The 19,902-nt window shown below is 39.2% G+C and overlaps 1 protein-coding gene, 1 non-coding gene and 1 pseudogene across 2 annotated transcripts; 2 read left to right on the top strand and 1 right to left on the bottom strand.

The window, feature by feature from the left end:
* Positions 1–787: 787 nt before the first annotated feature.
* On the top strand, positions 788–1,994 carry LOC120079467 (uncharacterized; annotated as a pseudogene).
* An 8,673-nt stretch (positions 1,995–10,667) lies between these two features.
* LOC150035619 (uncharacterized) lies at positions 10,668–15,414 on the bottom strand. Its single transcript, XM_090314375.1, is given in 8 exon segments — positions 10,668–10,879; positions 10,882–11,401; positions 11,599–11,974; positions 12,029–12,428; positions 12,969–14,019; positions 14,116–14,325; positions 14,680–15,279; positions 15,370–15,414. Coding segments are annotated over 8 exon segments (3,414 nt in total).
* LOC150035620 (small nucleolar RNA R71) lies at positions 14,930–15,032 on the top strand. The gene has a single exon (XR_016530390.1). It is a non-coding gene; the product is annotated as a small nucleolar RNA R71 (small nucleolar RNA).
* Positions 15,415–19,902: the final 4,488 nt, after the last annotated feature.

The following is a 19,902-nucleotide window of genomic DNA, read 5'->3' as shown; positions in this document are numbered from 1 at the left end:
TTGACACACTACAATTGAGTTCAATATGTATTCTCTCTAATCTCTCGTCTCTTTTGTTCTTGTTTTGTTTTTGCATTGTTTTTATTTTCACAATACATTATCAGCACGACTCTACCACTTTCCCTTGCAAAAGGTGGGTTAATTTCATTTTTGCTTTTGTTTCTGTGTTTTGACTTATGAATGTTTCATATATACAGTGTATGTGCATCCAATACCTCATATATACACTGTGTATAGTTTAAACGTTGACAACATATTCTTTTATGCATATTGACATGTTCTTCTTATTGATATAATATACTTAAAAACTATATAATTCCAGGGTTGGATTTATCTTTCTTTATAATTTATATTTTTGCTCATGTATGTGAGTAATATGTTATGTTGTTCATTTTCTATAATATCTTTTTCTTATTTTACCTAAACTTGTTGTTTGTGTCATTCATAGTATTGATCTAAATAGTTATACCACTTTTATCTAAACATGTTGTCAATCGTTTTTTTTATGAGCATATATTGCAATTTATTTATTAGAACCATCATCAATATGTGGATAAAATGTGCATATTTGAATTTTCATTACTTGATACTTTAAATAAAAGATTGGTATATTGCTATGTATTATGATATGTTTATAACTTTAATAGTTCATTGACATGTATGTTTTGAATCATTTTGTATTATGTCGTTTGTTATTATTATTTTTATATGTACAGATCATGTTTACGATACATATATATATATATATATATATATATATATATATATATTGAGTAGGTTATTTATTTTGAATATATACTTTTAAAACATAATAAAACATGTTCTAATAATTACATACATTGTTTACAATGCATGATTGATATGTTTATTTAATTTTTTATATAAGTATATTTCTTTGTTATAGTTTTACCATGACAAGTCTGATCAAATTGGAGTTTCTAGCTCTTGATATCAATGGTAATAATTATTTATCATGGATGCTTGATGCTGAAATTCATTTGGATATCATGAATCTTGGAGAAACGGCTAAAGAAGGAAATAAGACTTCTAGTCAAGAAACCATGATTTTTCTTTGACATCATTTTCATGAGGGATTAAAGATTGAATATCTTACAGTAAAGATCCCTATATCCTATGGCAAAGTTTGAAAGAAAGGTACGATCATCAAAGAACAGTAATTCTTCCTAAAACTCGCTATGATTGGATGCAAAGGTTTCAAGATTTTAAATAAGTAAATGATTATAATTCCGCATTATTTAAAATTAGTTTAAAATTATTGTTATGTGGAGAAAAAATAACGGATGAAGATATGTTAGAGAAGACATTTTTTATATTTTATGTCTCGAATATACTCCTACAGCAGCAATATCGAGAAAGATGTTTTAAAAAGTATTCTAAACTTATATCATGTTTTCTCATTATAGAACAAAACAATGAGCTATTAATGAAAAATCATGAATCCCGGCCAACTGCAGCAACACCATTCCCTAAAGTGAATGCTTTAATTTCAAATAATCATGGTTGAGGTCGAGGTCGTGGTACATGGTAATAATCATTCAGATTTCAAGAAAACCACAAATACTGATGATCATAGAGGGAAAACTCCACAAAATAAGAGCTCTAACAATCTTGAAATTCAATGCTTTTGATGTGGTATGAAGGGGCATTGTTCTTGTATCTGTCGTACGACCAAACACTTAGTTGATCTCTATCAAGCTTCATTGAAGGAGAAAGGGATAAGTGTTGAATATCCTATTTCTCATGTTCATACACAAAAGGTTTAGCTTAATCATTTATCAAACATTCATAATGGTAGACCATTACTTTTGAGAGCAGAACTTCCAATATTTTTTTTATGGGGTCATGCTATTTTGCATGCAACGTTGCTTATATGCATCATACTGATATCTTATCATAAGTACTCCCCAGTACAATTAGCTTATGACCAGGAGCCAAATATTTTCCATTTGCGATTTTTTTATTGAGCAGTCCAGTTGTCCTACCACAACATATTAAAATGGGACCTCAAAGAAGGTTAGAAATATATGTTGGATTTGATTCCTCATCAATTATTAGATATCTTGAACCCCTCACAAAATTGTATTTACTGTACGATTTGGTAATTGTCATTTTAGTGAGACAACTTTTCCAACATTTGGGAGAGGAATTAAGAAGTTCGAAAATGAAATTATCTGAAATGCAGCATTATTATCTCATTTAGATCCTCGTACAGATTAATGTGAATTGGAAGTTTGAAAGATAATTCATTTACAAATCATAGCAAACCAAATGCAAGATGCATTTACAAATACTAAGAAAGTGACCAAGTCATATATTCCAGCTGTCAATGCTCCATCTAAAATAGAAATCCAACCTCAACAAGTTGTTATAACTATGAGTCAATGATATGCCAGAAGCATAGTAGACTAACAGGTTCAAAGGATAAAAATCCTCGAAAAAGAAAAGTAATCAATAGTCAAAATGATTCAATTGAAAATGGGAACATTGAAAAAGAAACCTTGAACATGACTAATGATAAAAATGTTGAAGAGACTCAAGTATATTAAGATAACAATGAGATCTCACTCAAGTATATTAAGATAACAATGAGATCTCGACAAATTATATCACCACTGAAGAAAGATGGACTAGAACTGATGTAGTTATAGACAACATTTTTGCTTATAGTGTTGTCTATGATATCACTCATGAAAATGAGGATTTTGAACCTAGATCTGTTGAAGAATATCGTCATAGAAAGGATTAGCTCAAGTGGAAAGAAGTCATCCAAGCAGAATTAAAATCATTTTTAAAACGTGAGGTTTTGGGCCTGTAATCCATACACCTGAAGGTGTAAAACTCGTAGGATATAAATGGGTATTTGTACGTAAAAGAAATGAAAATAATGAGGTTACAAGATATAGAGCACGACTTGTTGCACAAGGATTTTCTCAAAGACCAGACATTAATTATGAGGAAACATATTCTCCTATGCTGGATGCTATTACATTAAGATGTTTAATTAGCCTGGTTGTATATGAAAAGTTTGACATGCATCTTATGGATGTTATCACTGAAGGGGTTTGGAATACCCTGAAGCAGAAGCAATTGAATGCATGTGTTTCAATTTTGTTTTACAGAATATAAAACTCAGAGGAACGAAAATATGGATAAACAAAAAATTAATGAAGCATGCTACTCTAGAAGAAAGGGAAAACGGAAATTTACCCTTGAAGTCTCACTTCTTCGCGTTTTCCTCTCCAACAGCACGAACAATCCTCTGTTTCTCTTGATTTCCTAAACTTGGCACCACGAACACAACGAACAGGGCAACCAAAAAGACACCACCACAAATCTTCCTTGTTATTTTCAATTATGTGTATCAACAGAGAGTATGTGGGCTTCTAATGCTTAATTTCGGTACAAGGGAGAAGAATTTTTCACAGGGAGATCTTAAATGGGAAGGATGAAGAAGATGAAGCACATAACTAAGAAAACTATTTTCACATATTTATATCTCTGTGTCATCACGTAATGGAGAGAAAGGGGGTTGAGGGGAGTTATCAAAATAACTCCCTTCTTCCCCTTCCCCTACCCCCCTTCCATGTTTTAATAATATACATGTGTGTGTGTCTATATATATATATATAAGTGGATATTATATCACATATAATATGACCTATAATATTAATATAAATCATATTCATATTAATTTTTAACCTGTAGCTTTTATATGAATCACATTCATATAATTAATTAATCCAAAATTAATTTGATTCTTATTAACCTTTATTGAGCTAACAAGGAGACCTTATGGACCTATAGATTGAAACTTCAATGATACTTAATTAATTAATTAAACTCTTCAATTAAATTAATTGACCTTCATAAACTATCGGTTACTCTACTAAAGACTGACAACTACACTCTTTACACTATAGATATATTTTTGTGTCTATTGGATATAACCAATCAATAGTGTGTTAACCCTTTACAAGTTGCTCGTAAGTACACCTAGGTCAAAACTACCGTTTTACCCCTGTAGTTACATCTAATACTTAGATACCACTAATTCTTCTAATGAACAACTAGTTATAGTTCAACTACAATCGTGCCCCTCTCGGGTCAGGAGAGGGTGTGGTGCCACATTATTCAAAATTTGGAATCAACCCTTAAAGGAACAATTTATCTACTGTAACATCTCGGGTGTTCGTAAATTGGATATAATGTTTTTGTAATAATTGAGAACATTTTTGTTAATTTTGAAATTTAGTTTTGTTTAAAGAAAAATTTGGGATTTATGTTGAATTAATATGATTTTTAAGTTAATGTCGAAATTGAATTTAAATTTCGAGAATTGGTTCTATTTTGAATTTGGGATTTGGATAGGAGAAAGAAGGGGTTATATATATATATATGTGTGTGTGTATTGAAGGAAAGAATAAAATAAGATAACATAAAATAAAGTATAATAAAATAAAATAAAATAACTTTTTTTTAATTAAATCTCTCTCTTTCTTTTTCTTTTCACACGTGAACCCTCCCCCTTCCCATCTCTTGTTTTATATTGCATCTTAAGCCTCCCCTTTCTCTCGCCATCGAGCCCCAAGCCATCGTGAAGTCGCGTCACCACTCAAGCCCTCAGTCGTCGTGAAGCCGCCAACACCCCAGCCACCTGCATCCGAGTCGGCGCCCACGTTCGCGCTGCCCTACACAGCAGCTCGTCCAGCCGCCCTTCTCCGTCGAGTCGGTTGTTCGTTGCTATCGTGAGATGCTCTAGGAATGTACTGTATAAAATAAATTGGAGAAATAAGTTCTAATTATAAGTGATGTGTTTATGCTTTGATGCGTTTAAGTAATTGTAACGCATTGGGGCGTTAGTTATATGCACAGAACGCACACAACTCCTAATAATGACGTTCAAGTTTTCCTAAACTAGACCCAAGTATAAATCTAATTTAGGTTCTTGATAAGTCCAGGGTCGATCTCAGGGATTCAGTTAACCAAACGCAGACCTTGCGTTGTATCTATTGTAGGGGTTTTCCAAAATGAATATGAGAGATGTATTATTTACACTAACTTGTTGTGTCTGTGCAAGAAGATACAAAAGAGTGGAGTGGTAAATGATGGGTCATGCGAAAATGGAATTTGAGGTAGGAGGACACGTCGGTCTAAGATGAATGTACACAACTAAGATGTGATGTGGATGAGATGGGATGATTTGCTTATTTGTTTGTTTATGCGTTAGACCTTATTCAACATTTCTCAATGCGAATAACATACAAAGCCTATCTCTAGGATGCATGCATCTAACACAGAATGCAGGAAACACCAATAAGTCTATCTCTAGCTGTACTAGGCGTTCTACTTGATGCGGCTTAGTTATTCCTTCGAACAATCTAAGTTAAGAATGCTTTTACCAAGTTGTCAAGTTAGCTTGAGCGTTAGAATGAAGTTGTGCATAAAGTATTAATGCATTCAACATAAACAAGAAATAAACAATAGCAAGTATGAGGGATCAAATATATGAATTTTATAAAGAAACAAGGAGTCTTTACAAAAGCAATATTCAATCGAATGGAATGGAAGCAATAAATAAGAAGGAAACTAGTCAAGCCAAAGAATACAATCTCTTGTAGTTCTTTGGCTCAATCTCGTTGTGTACAATCACTTGTATAGGAAATGGACGGAGTGTCTTTCTCAAGAGTGGCGTCCTCCGCTCCCTAACCGATGGTGGTGGTGGTTCTCAACCCTTTTGATCGTCTCAACTCCATGGCACAACTTCTACAGAATTAAGACTATAACTATAATTTACAGAGAGTAACGATCTTGATGATTTTCAAACTGTTTTACTCTGGAGGGACTTCATCTATTTATAGGCGTTGGTCACGTCCACTTGGTGAATGGGCAGCATTAAAGTCCATGCTCTGGTCAGCATTAAAGTCCATGCCTTGGTTAGCCACCTAACTCTCGAAAGCCTTTTCAAACACCGCCTGCTACTTGGAAGCTTTTCAGACGCCGCGTGCTACAGGTGCCCATATTTGCAAGTGTTGATGTGACACAATCAGCCTGGAGCAATGAATCTTCTCTACATTGAACTCCCTCCAACGCATGGCCCATGCGTTAGAGCATTTCTTGCGACACTTGTCTAATGCGTTAATGTTAATCCTTGCGTTGAAATCCTACAATACAGTGCGTTAGTGCCGCGATATTTAGTAATAAAACTTCTTTTGCATGAGTTTGCTGATGTTTGAATAAATCCATGCATTTCTACTAAAAATGAGGAGAGTTTATCATTAAAAACCTTAGTTGTTCCAACTTAAGAGCAAGAATAACTTGTATTTCTACAAGTTATCACCACCCCCAAATTTGAACAATGCTTGTCCTCAAGCATTCCAAAATAATTCTTTTTTATCTCCTTTTTCTTAAGTGTACAGAGTTCGCCTCTCATCATATTCAGTTATAAGCTTAAGATAAGAATTTCGAAAATATAACTCAGATTGACTCTTTTCTTAAAGGGACTAATGTTTAATTTCAGGTGCAGCAGGCCTTTTATCACAAATCCTTTCATTTCTCAAAACATTCCCATTTTTTTCTAAACTAGCAATGCGTTAGATGTTCTTTGTAAAATAAATGCTGGATAAAAAGAAAAAGATTATGAACTTACTTACCCATGCGTTGTTCCAGGTATCCCACTTTCGTTTTGGCTTGCCCCCACGGGTGTGATGCGAGCATCCAACTACGTGTGAGAACCCTTCACAACTAAACTCATATCTAATATCAGTGCATTTCAAGATATAATCTTTTTCATACTAGATAGAGGAGTTATATGGGACGCATTGGTCTAGGAGACTTAACTTCGTTTTGGATTTCCCCCACGGGTGTCATGCGAGCATCCAACTACAGCTAAGTGCCTATTCCAACTAAACTCATGCCATTTAAGGTTTTTTTTTTTTAAGTAATGACAGAGGAGTTGCGTTTAACATTCTTCTTATTTGTTCCCTTTTCTTTATGATGTATTCGTTTGATGCGTCTTAACTCGGATTTTCCTCATCCCCAAATTTGGAGATGAGCTATACTCATCCCAAATTTGGAAACGAGCTAAATCCTCATTGCTAAAAGAGAAACAAAATTTCAAAAGGCTTTGAGAATCTGAAAGGAGTTTAAGACTTAAAGCTTGCACGCGTTAAAAGGTAAACTTAATCTTTTTAGAGAAGTTCAAGCCTTGTTGATTTTCCTAATGCCTACTCTATGCTTATAGATTTCATATAGTTGATACCATTGAGGTTAGGCCAAGAACAAGACTTAGAAATATCCAAAGAACAAAAATCAAGCATGCTAAGTTCAAACGCACGGAGCAAAATGATAAGAAATTTCTCATTCATCTTCATAATTTCACATGAATTAAACAAAAAAGTCAAGTAGATGCAAAAGAACAATTAAATCAAAATACAGAAAAAAATAACCCAACACCCCAAAACTCTATTGTGTAGCGCTTCGTCTCGGCATTCTTCCTCAAGGTTTTCATCCATGAAGCGTAAGGGGTTTCTAAGATGAGCAGGTAGTGGAGGCAAAGCAAACATTCCAACCAAGATCTTATTGATGTATTGCATTGTGTAAACAAATTGGTCTTGCATCCGTCTTGTTTGTTCCCTTAAATAATCTCTTAGTACCTGATTCTGCTGTTGGAGACCTTCGATAGACGCGGCCAACGGTCTGAGCTAATCACTGATAAATGTTGTTGGTTCATTTCTTCCAACTGGGTCTTTAAAATTTGCTTCGTTGCTTGACCCTAGCCCAGTTGGCTCAAAAATTATTGGAGGAGGCACGAAGTTGGGAATTGGACTTGGTTGGGGCAAAGGAAGAGAATAAGGGATGTCCTGATCCATAAGAGTTGGTTCTTGGTACGTTTGATTAGGACTCCCTTCTGGCGGGGCCAATGGTGAGTCATGGGAAGTAAAATCAAGGGCTAGTTGCGCTTCTTCAGCCGAGAATTCAGGCTCAGCTTCATGTTCTTCATGCTCTGAAGCTTCATTGCTATGTTCAACAATTAGGACGCGTCTTCTTTTAGGGGTGCGTTTTGATGATCCAGGCTTGGGTGCCACTTCTTTGGCAGGTAAGGCAGGTTGATGTGGTGAACCACGAAGTAGACGCCTTACTAACTTTATGTCTATCAAGCCATCGACATCTTCATGATCATCCCCCAGAGGGTTGCCCCCGCGTTCGCACAATGCACAGATCAGCCATGGAAAGTAGAGTTGCCTTTGTGGCTTAGTCTTGATGGCTTTAATCTGATCCCTTATAATTCTTCCAATGTCCAGAGGGATGCACTACATAACGCAATAAGTAGCCAGGACGCATTCCTTTGATAATGTCTCATCATGCATTGTAGGCATGATGCTCCGTTTGATCAAGTAATACCACAGATTCGCATATAGAGTTAAATTCCTGGAAGCCAACATTTTTGCTCCATTTCTCGATGTTTGCCGTTTGCTTTTAGGCTTGGCTACTGTCCTTAATGCATCTTCTAATTAACTTGACGTAGGCTGCTCCAAGATGCGATTTCCTTCCGCGTCTGGGTTACTGTCAATGTTGAAAACTTCGTTTATTCTGTCAGCTGAGAAGCGCACTAACACCCTATCAACAAAAGCTGTGTTTTTCTCCATATCGAACTCACTATTGTAGAACATGCGGACAAGGTTAGTCCAGATACGGGTGTGCCCAATGCAGAATTGATCCCATCCCAACGCGTTTATTGTCTCAGTTATGTAAATCGGCAGTGGGTGGCGTTCGAGGAAGAAACCCTTCTCTACGAGTATGTCATTAAACTAACGCTTTCTTCCCGAAGTCTTCTTAGGTAACGCGTCGGTTATCTTGCGTTTTCCCGCCGCATACTCTTTTGTTTCCCTTGCCAATTCTCTCAGTTCATTCTCCAATTCCCTTTGGAGATCAGTCTTCCTTCGCCCTTGCCTTGCGGGCTGTTAATTTTCCAATTCTTGCTTTAATGCATCGTGCCTTAAGCCGTTTTCATGCGTTGCACCCTCAGGTCCAGATGCAGACTGCTCATCTTCTTCTTCCTCCAATATCAATCTTCTTTTTCTCGTTACTCTTTTTTATTTTAAAGGCTCTTCATTCGCGTCGGATGAGCGTGGTTGAGACGCGTTAGGGCCAATTCTCCCTTCTCTATTTTCTTCTTCCCTTTCTCCTTCTTCTTCTAGTTCCTCTTCAAGCATCATCGCATACCGCTCCGCTTCGTCTAACTCAAGTGATGCGTTCGGTGGGTCTAAACACATCATCTGTTCTTCCTCTTGGCTTTGATTGAGGGATGCCAAGATTACACCAAAGACCTTTTGTTCGTCGAGTCAAGCCAGCTCTGCCAACTCTTCAAGATTGCGCTCTGACATAGGACTGTCAGAGGGTGGTATGGGTAGAGTGAATGGAGGGGTGCCCACTAGGGTGTGAGGCGTCCTAGGGGATGATATGAGGATGGGCAAATTAGGTGGTTGGCTCGACGCGTCCAATTCCACGGGATAGATGGTGGCCAAGGTTTCGATAGAAAGTAGAGGTGGTAGAAGCACTACTGGTGACGGTGCGTTGTGGGCATAGGCCGGGAGTGGATTGTGAGTTTCACCCACCATAATGATGTTAGGGATAATTTGTGGTAGGGCAGGCTTGGTGTAGGGTTTAGATCGTAGATGACGGACGCGTCCTTGGTTTTGCAGGTGTCTTGGCCTTATGCTTGGGGGCAATTCTGGGTTTTGGTTGAGGAGTTTTAAGTTTAGGTTAAGGGTTTTTGGCCGGAGGGGTAACGGTGGTTTTGGAGGCTTTGGACGGGAGTTTCGTGGGGGCTGAGGAAGGTTTCGAAGCGGACAGCCGTTGGGAAGAGGCAGCTCCACCGTGTGTGGGTTTGGTTTGGGCGAGGGCTTTGGTGGTTTTCCTAGGGCTTGAGGGGGGTGAAATCGACACAGAGGCAGAGGAGTAAGAGCTTATCGGAGAGTCGTTCCCAAAGCTAACGCTCTAATTTTGGCTATCTGAAGCAGACGACATGGTGGTTAGAGAATCTCAAGCAATGCAAGCGAGGGAGACGGAGGGTTCGGTTTTCCTTTTTTTTTCTTTTTGTTTCAGATGGTTCGAGAGCGAAATGAAGAAGATGAAGAAGAAGAACTTGAATCGTTGGGCCTTTTTATAGGAAGAGAGATGGTAATGGTTGGCGTCAGACGGCGCCTGACGTCTGTAACAAATGTGAAGTTAAAGTGTCGTCTAGGTTATCTAAATACTCGAGTGTTTTTGTGTTCTCGAGACGCGTCCCTTCAACTGGGCCATGCGTTAGACTTGCATCTAACGCGTTCGTTGTTCCAAATTCGATCATACACAACTTTTTTAAAAAAAACAAACAAGTTTCCAACTTTTGTAAAAGTTAAAACAAAGACAATCAATCTAAAAATATCCAAATTCAAACGCATCATAAAATACAAAATGCAAAAAAAAAAAGACAAGGGTGGGCGAAGCGTCCCTGGAATATATGGCGTTGCAAACGCAGGAACACTTCGACGCAGGCCTCAACTGGCTTCGCGTAGTGCGAGAGATGACTTCTGGCGTTCCAGTCCATCTTTAAAGTAAGGCTTTACTCTTTGGCCGTTTACCTTGAATGTGTTGGTGCCATCTTCTCATGTTATTTCTACAGCTCCATATGGGAAGATTGCTTTAATGATAAAAGGTCCTGACCACCTGGATTTTAGCTTTCCTAGAAACAAACGCAAACGTGAATTGAATAATAAAACTTTTTGACCGACAACAAGTTCTTTCTTACTGATGCGTTGATCATGCCAACGCTTTATCTTTTCCTTGTACAGCTTGTTGTTTTCGTAGAGTTCAATCACCACTCCTTGAGCTCGTTAAGCTGAAGTTTGCGTTGAACGCCCGCGGCCTACAAGTTCATGTTCAACTTCTTAACTGCCCAAAACGCCTTGTGCTCCAACTCTACAGGTAAATGACAGGCTTTTCCAAATACAAAAGAGTATGGAGACATACCTATAGGAGTTTTGTAAGCAGTCCTGTAGGCCCAGAGCGCCTCATCCAGCCTCTGTGCCCAATCCTTCCGCATTGCATTGACGACTTTCTCCAAGATGGACTTGATTTCTCGATTTGATACTTTCGTTTGACCGTTTGTTTGTGGGTGGTAGGTAGTGGCAATCTTGTGCCTAACATTATATTTCGTAATTAATTTGGAAATGATGCGATTAATAAAGTGCATACCTTCGTCGCTTATCAGGGCTTTCGACGTTCCATAGTGTGTAAAGATATTCCTGGTAAGAAACTTAGATACAGTAGACGTATCATTCCTGGCACAGGCCACTGCTTCTACCCACTTAGATACATAAACTATTGCAAGCGAGATGTACTATTGGCCACAAGATAGGGGAAAAGGTCCCATAAAATCTATGCCCCAAACATCAAACAACTCAACTTCGAGAATATTGTTCAAGGGAATTGCGTACCTTGAAGAAATATTCTCGGTGCGTTGACAGGGGTCACATTTTCGAACAAACTCCCTTGCGTCTTTAAAGAGGGTGGGCTAAAATATCCGCTTTGAAGGACCTTCGCTGCGGTTCTTTGCCCACCGAAATTCCCTCCGTAGGGAGAGTCATGACACTCGGCTAAGATGCGTTGTATTTCCTCCCCCGGAACGCATCGACATAATATGGAGTCAGGGCCTTGTTTATATAGAAACGATTCATCCCAAAAATAAAACTTGTTGTCATGAATTAACTGTTTCTTCTGCTGAGATTTGAAGTTCCTAGGGAATTGCTTGGTGGTTAAATAGTTGACTATGTCCGCATACCAAGGTTCTCTGCCTTCAACTCTAAACATGCTTTCATCAGAAACAGCGTCCTTGATTTCACTTTCTTGGGCTTGCATTTCTTGATTCTCTAGCCTGGACAAGTGGTCAGCCACCTGATTTTCGGTTCCCTTTCTGTCGTGGATATCGATATCAAACTCCTGTAGCAGCAGCACCCACCTTATCTACCTTGGTTTTGCGTCCTTTTTGCTCAACAGGAATTTTATGGCTGAGTGATCGGTGTATATGGTGGCTGACACACCAACTAAGTAAGATCGAAACTTTTCAATACCAAACACTATAACCAACATTTCCTTTTCAGTAGTGGTATAGTGTTCCTGAGAGTCACTTAATGTTTTGGACGCGTAGGAGATGGGATGTATCAAGTTACCCTTCTTCTGCCCTAACATTATTCCTACTGCTACTTCACTCACGTCAAACATAAGAATAAAGCGCTGCGTCCAGTCTGGTGCTATCAGTACTGGGGCTGTCGTCAATGCATACTTTAAAGTTTCAAATGCGTCAGTGCAATCTTCATTAAAGTCATAGGCCGGTTCGCCTCTAGTAATGTGCTCAGAGGTTGCGCAATCTGAGAGAATCCTCTAACGAACCGTCTATAGAAGCCAGCATGCCCTAGAAAACTTCGTAAAGTTTTAACATTTGCTAGTGGTGGAAGTTTTGCAATGACATCTATTTTGGCTTTATCTACTTCCAAGCCAGCCTTAGATACTTTGTAACCTAAGACAATTCCTTCAATTACCATGAAGTGACATTTCTCCTAATTAAACACCAAGTTTGTCTCCTTGTATCGAGCTAGGACGGCCTCCAAATTATCTAGACATGACTGGAATGAGTCTCCAAAGACTGAAAAATCGTCCATGAAGACTTCAACGGTCTTTTCTAGGAAGTCAGAGAAGATGGCCATCATACATCGTTGAAATGTCCTTGGTGCATTACACAACCCAAAGGGCATGCGTCTAAATGCAAATGTTCCAAAGGGACAAGTAAATGTAGTCTTCTCCTGATCTTCCGGATCTATCAGAATCTGGTTGTAACCAGAATAACCATCAAGAAATCAAGAAAATTCTTTACCTGCAAGTCTGTCAAGCATAAGATAGACTTATCCCACGGATATTCGTAAGCATCCAGCCTATTGCATGCTTGTACTTTTTCAGCATCTGCAAGAGAGATTTCTCATTAGGCTCTGTAAGATTTGCAGAAATGATCACAGGTAAAGTGTTATTGGTTCCAAGGAATGCATATTTTAAGTGTCCAGGTAACTGTTTCAACTCGAGTTCTGTTGGTTCTTCAAGTGATGGACGCGTTGGTTTTTTCCGCCGCTCGCTCAGACTTGGCGGCTCTGATTCCTTCAAGCTCTCCTCCAACACGAGGACATCACATGCATGAGTCTCTTCTTCAGGCAACTCAATGCTGTTTATTTGACATTCTTCACTGTCTGGGAACTTTAATGCATTGAGCACATTAAACTTCACCTCTTCATTGTCCACGCGCATAGTCAATTCACCTTTATGCACGTCAATTAAAACTTTCCCGGTAGCTAAGAAGGGGCGTCCAAGGATAATTGGCACCTCCCTATCTGCTTCATAGTCCAAGATAATAAAGTCTACTGGTAATATGAGATTGTCAACCTTCACTAAAACGTCTTCAATCATCCCTTCTAGGTACTTAATTGTTCTGTCAGCGAGCTGAAGGGTGACAGAAGTAGGTTGTGCTTCGCCAATCCCCAATTTCTTAAAAATTGAAAGTGGCAAGAGATTAATGCTGGCTCCTAGATTGCACAACGCATGACCCACATCCAATCCTCCTATTGAACAAGGAAATGTGAAGCTCCCAGGGTCCTTCTGCTTCTTTGGTAGATTGTTGCTTACTAACGCGTTACATTCCTGCGTTAGTGCTATCACTTCCTTCTCACTGAATTTTCTCTTCTTCATCAAAATGTCCTTCAGAAATTTTATATATGTTGGCATCTGCTCCAAAGGCTCTATAAGTGGAATGTTGATGTGCAGCTGCTTTAGGAGCTCAAGAAAGCGCTTGAATTGATGTTCATCATTCTTCTTCATCAGATGCCTAGGGAATGGTGCATTCAGCGGCACCTCAGGCTTTCCCGCGCTAGACGTATTGGTTTCTGAATGGCTTGTAGTCTCGGGCGTTCTTTCTTCCTGATCCATTGAACATGTAATGCGTTCTTTCAAAGGACTGTTGTTTCTTGGATTCATTCTTCTTTCTTCAAGAGCTCTTCCACTTCGCAATGTCACCGCGTGACATTGCTCCTTCCCATTATTGTTCCCAGGTGTTTCGGTATTGCTAGGTAGAACTCCAGGTTGCCTGTTTTTCAACTCGCTTCCTATCTGCCCTACCTGGATCTCCAGGTTTCTGATCGATGACGCTTGGTTTTTCAGCAACGCGTCGTTCTGGGCTATGTACTCCTTCAATAGGTTCTCAAGTGAAGATCCTGAGCTTGATGCCTGTCCTCCTTTATTGAAGGGGTGTTGATGTTGCTGATGCGTTTATTGAAATGCAAGCGACGGTCCTTTCCTTTGCTGATGGTTCGCCCCTGGGTGGTGCGCCTGCTGATTTCCTCCTATCCAAGAAAAATTCGGATGGTTTCTCCATCCAAGGTTATATGTATTAAAGAATGGGTTGTTTTTTATGAAGCATTCTGACTGAGGGTTTTGTGGACATTCAGCATAGGAGTGAGGATCTCCGCAGCCCATACAGCTGACCGTGGGCTGCCCAAACGCCTCTACCTGATTCACCTTCTACTGATTTGATGCGTTTCCCAACGTTATGTTCTGCAAAATGATGGTCATCGTAGCCACTTGAGCAAAAAGTGTGGCTATTGCGTTGGCATCAACAGAATTAACATTCTGAGATTTCCTTCTGTTGTCATTTCTTCCATCATATGTATCATCCACCCATTCCATATTGTGTTTAGCAATGCAATCTAGTATCTCTTTAGCCTCAGTATAGGATTTGTCCATAAGTCCACCAGCTGCTGCTGTGTCTGCTGCCATCTGTGATGCTCTATTCAGTACTCCATAAAATGTCTCCATTTGGATAGTCAGTGGTAGTCCATGGTTTGGGCAATTTTTTACTAAGCCCTTAGAATGCTCCCATGTGGCACTTAAGGTCTCAGTATCTTCTTGTTCAAAGTTCATAATCTCTTGATGCCTCCTCGCGTTGGTGGTAGGTGGGAAGTATTTTTGCATAAATTTTTCCACCAACTTCTCCCAGGTGGTGGTTTCACAAGGCTCCAGTGAACTCACCCATTGTTTTGCGTCATCACGCAAAGAATAGGGAAACAAGGACAGCCTGATTGCCTCTGGGGTGATTCCAGGAATCATAAATGAATTACATGGGAAACTCTTCATATGGGCGTGAGGATCTTCACCACGACCACCCCCAAATTGTCCAGCAGTCTAGAGCATTTAGAGCATAACAGATTTCATTTCGAACCTGGTTCCATCTGGCGTTGGGTATATGATTCCTGGAGAGAAATCATACAGTACAGGGGACGTGTATTCACTCATGGGACGCGTGCTGCTATTCGCCATCAGGATCAGATTCTATGTAGCATGAGTTAGTTGTTGATTTGGTTGTTCTTCCTTCATTGCTAGTCGCTTATTCTGTTTTCTGAGAAATTTCTGCCTTAACCTTCAACGACGGTTGGACCGGTTCCTACGTCGGAAGGTCTTTTCAATCTCGGGGTCGTATCTGAATTCAGGAGTGCTCTCCCTGCTCATAAATGTTCACAAGCTTAGGTGTAGCTTGTAATACTCCCTCGACAGAAGTGTTCCTACAACAGATACAAACGAAATTTCTGGTTAGTTCTTGTTTCTGAATCCCCGACAACGGCGCCAAAAACTTGTTCGTTGCTATCGTGAGATGCTCTAGGAGTGTAGTGTATAAAATAAATTGGAGAAATAAGTTCTAATTATAAGTGATGCATTTATGCTTTGATGCGTTTAAGTAATTGTAACACGTTGGGGCGTTAGTTATATGCACAAAACGCACACAACTCCTAATAATGACGTTCAAGTTTTCCTAAACTAGACCCAAGTATAAATCTAATTTAGGTTCTTGATAAGTCCAGGGTCGATCTCAGGGATTCAGTTAACCAAACGCAGACCTTGCGTTGTATCTATTGTAGGGGTTTTCCAAAATGAATATGAGAGATGTATTATTTACACTAACTTGTTGTGTCTGTACAAGAAGATACAAAAGAGTGGAGTGGTAAATGATGGGTCATGCGAAAATGGAATTTGAGGTAGAAGGACGCGTCGGTCTAAGATGTATGTACACAACTAAGATGTGATGTGGATGAGATGGGATGATTTTCTTATTTGTTTGTTTATGCATTAGACCTTATTCAACATTTCTCAATACGAATAACATACAAAACCTATCTCTAGGATGCATGCGTCTAACACAGAATGCGGGAAACACCAGTAAGTCTATCTCTAGCTGTACTAGCCGTTCTACTTGATGCGGCTTAGTTATTCCTTCGAACAATCTAAGTTAAGGATGCATTTACGAAGTTGTCAAGTTGGCTTGAGCGTTAGAATGAAGTTGTGCATAAAGTATTAATGCATTCAACATAAACAAGAAATAAACAATAACAAGTATAAGGGATCAAATATATGAATTTTATAAAGAAACAAGGAGTCTTTACAAAAGAAATATTCAATCGAATGGAATGGAAGCAATAAATAAGAAGGAAACTAAGTCAAGCCAAAGAATACAATCTCTTGTAGTTCTTTGGCTCAATCTCGTTGTGTACAATCACTTGTATAGGAAGTGGATGGAGTGTCTTTCTCAAGAGTGGCGTCCTCTGCTCCCTGACCGGCGGTGGTGGTCGTTCTCAACCCTTTTGATCGTCTCAACACCATGGCACAACTTCTACAGAATTAAGACTATAACTACAATTTATAGAGAGTAAGGATCTTGATGATTTTCAAACTGTTTTACTCTGGAGGGACTTCATCTATTTATAGGCATTGGTCACGTCCACTTGGTGAATGGGCAGCATTAAACTCCATGCCCTGGTCAGCATTAAAGTCCATGTCCTAGTTAGCCGCCTGACTCTCGAAAGCCTTTTCAGACGCTGCATGCTGCTTGGAAGCTTTTCAGACGCCGCCTGCAGGTGCCCATACTTTCAAGTGGTGATGTGACACAATCAGCCTGGAGCAATGAATCTTCTCTGCGTTGAACTCCCTCCGACGCATGGCCCATGCGTTAGAGCTTTTCCTACAACACTTGTCTAATGCGTTAATGTTAATCCTTGCGTTGAAATCTTGCAATACAGTGTGTTAGTGCTGCGATATTTAGTAATAAAACTTCTTTTGCATGAGTTTGCTAATGTTTGAATAAATCCATGCGTTTCTACTAAAAATTAGGAGAGTTTATCATTAAAAACCTTAGTTGTTCCAATTTAAGAGCAAGAATAACTTGTATTTATACAAGTTATCACCGGCGTCGCCATCGTTAGGCCCAGCGCGCGCAACTCATTCCAGCTGCAACTTTGGGACCAGCCATGACACCAGCTTCGTTTCCCTACTGTTTCTGTCCATCTCGTGTAGGGGCTACTGCAGTCGACGAACGCTTCTCAGATCTGGCCAGTGCCCACCAGTTTTTCATCCATCGATCACGGCTGTTTGGGTTTTAGCCGGATCTTGAGTTTGGTGTAAGTTTTTGGGTTTCTTGAATGTCCTTGATTACTCATTTAAATTTTGGCCCAATATTTACCCATAAATTTTGGATGTTGGATTCAGGAATTTTAGGATATTAAACCATCCAGTGGTGTTAAAGGTTCGATTTTGGTGTTTTAGGTTAAGCTTATTTTTCATGTACGTTTTGGGGCCTGAACTTGAGTTCTTGGAAGGAGTTTTATAGGCATAAACATGATGTCCAGTTGTTGCAGTGATCAATTTTGGAAGTTGGAGTTGAGATCTTAAGGTGGTTTAGATCAAACCACTACTGAGGTAAGTCATGTCGTTAACTTTTAGAACAATTAAATGTTTGAAGTGCGGGCTTAAAGGTTAAGATTGATTCTTTATTAATATATTAGGATCTAATTCAAAGTTTGTGGAAAGCTAGGAAGGAGTTCGTTTGCTTGGATTAATTTTGGGCTCAATTTGAGGTAAGTGATAACTGGCAGAAATATCAGCTATTATAAGCCTTTTATTTAGAATTATAAGGGTCGACAAGTAGAAAATGTGGTGATAATACTTAGAATTTGTGAAAAATTGAGTTTTGCATCGATAAGCACCTAATTTTTTTAGCTATTGCAGGAATCAAACGCATGCACTGGAAACAGGCAATCGCAAAATCAAATGCATGCGCTACAGCCAGGCGATCGCAAAGACAGTCGCATTCAGTGAAGTCGAGCTATCGCATAGATGATCGCATGCGGTGATCGCATACATTCATCACAGGGATGTTGCGGGTATCCATCACATAATTTCATCGCATAGATGTTGCGGCTATCGATCGAATGCGTTCATCACTTGAAGATTGCGGCTAAGGAGTTATAACCATAATAGAAAGGCGATCGCAAGATGGGTGGACTATGTTGATACTTCAGTTGAAATAAGCTCGAACGTATACTTTGGGAGTATCAACAAGATAAGATGATGTGACATTGCCCATACTGCGACAAAGGCAGTAGTAAGACAAAACGCAATCATGATTGCTATCGGTGTTTAAACTCTATAAATAGCCCTTTGGACCTTCATTTCAAGACATCCGAGCTTCTACCTTAAGGCAGATGTTTGCGATCACAGATGAGGGCATGAGCGAGATTTTCTGTGAGGATTCTTGATCCCCATAAACCATTCCGAGTGACGACTGGAGCTTTCGCCGAAGATAGAGCTCGAGAGAAACGTCTCCACCATCCATCCATGGCACCATCAGCAGCCTTGACATAGAGTCTTTCATTTCTTCTCTGATCTATGTGTTGTATTACATTTTAGCTTAAGATATTAAGAAATTTTGTAATAAATTCATATATTAATTCCTTCAACGCCATCTTCTTCATCTTCTTTATCTTTATCATTGTTTACCTTCATCGTTTAATTATCAAAGGCAATCACATACTCAATCACGTAGCCTAGAGATAGGACGCATGTAGCAACCCACTGAGAGTTGTGCGTTGTGCGAGTATAGTGAGTTAATCCTCTTTGATTGGTGTGAGGCTGTAGCAACGCTTGTCTATGGGCTGTTGCAATGCTTATCTACGAGCTATTTAGCCGCATCTAACTGCCTAAGAAGGTAAGGGATGAAATGCACTAAAGCAAAGTATGCATTGTTCCTAGAGATAGGCACGGTCTTATGCTCGACGCAACCATGCACTATAAAGATATAGGCATGCGGCTGGCCACCGAGAGGTGTGCGATGCGTTAGTGTGGCGAGTTGGGATTACTCGAGTGACTTAAGATAATGAACATTACTATGCGTTAACAATTGTTGCATATCTACCAATTCTCATCGCAAGTCTTCCATTGCTCAATCTGATTAGTTAGAAGTAGGAGTAGTGTGTAATCCATTAACTTCTTCTTTTTACTTTTATTCATCGCCTCAAATGCATCGCTTCATAAACACATAAGTTGCAAGTCTCTAAGTTCGACCTCAGACCGCCCAAGAAACTTGTGATCTCGTTATACTTGGCGAGAGAGCAAGAAAACTTGTGATAGGAACGCATGGTCATTGCATACGAGATTAATGCATACATTCCATTCTAACGCATGACCACCGACGCATGAGAATATACGCATAACCTAAGACATGCATCATATATGCTTACAAATTTTTATCACCAGTAAGTAATCTTACTTATGGAACTACCTATGTGTCCAGCGATGAAATTTCAGTTTTCGTTTGAGGATTCTGAGGTTGATTGTATTGATCACATAAGGTTAAATAAGTAGTTCTAATTATGTATGCAAAATGTTGTGAATGTTAGCATGGACTATATTATAGTTATTTGTATGATTGGTTGGATGAGCTGTGAGCATGATGAAATGAATTTGCATATTGTGGGACTA

This window comes from Benincasa hispida, chromosome 6, assembly GCF_027475165.1.
Source record: "Benincasa hispida cultivar pf3 chromosome 6, pf3_genome.v1.1, whole genome shotgun sequence".
NCBI classification, from domain to species: domain Eukaryota; kingdom Viridiplantae; phylum Streptophyta; class Magnoliopsida; order Cucurbitales; family Cucurbitaceae; genus Benincasa; species Benincasa hispida.
Note: the sequence above shows the minus strand (reverse complement) of the source record. Positions and strands in the feature narration are given on the sequence as shown.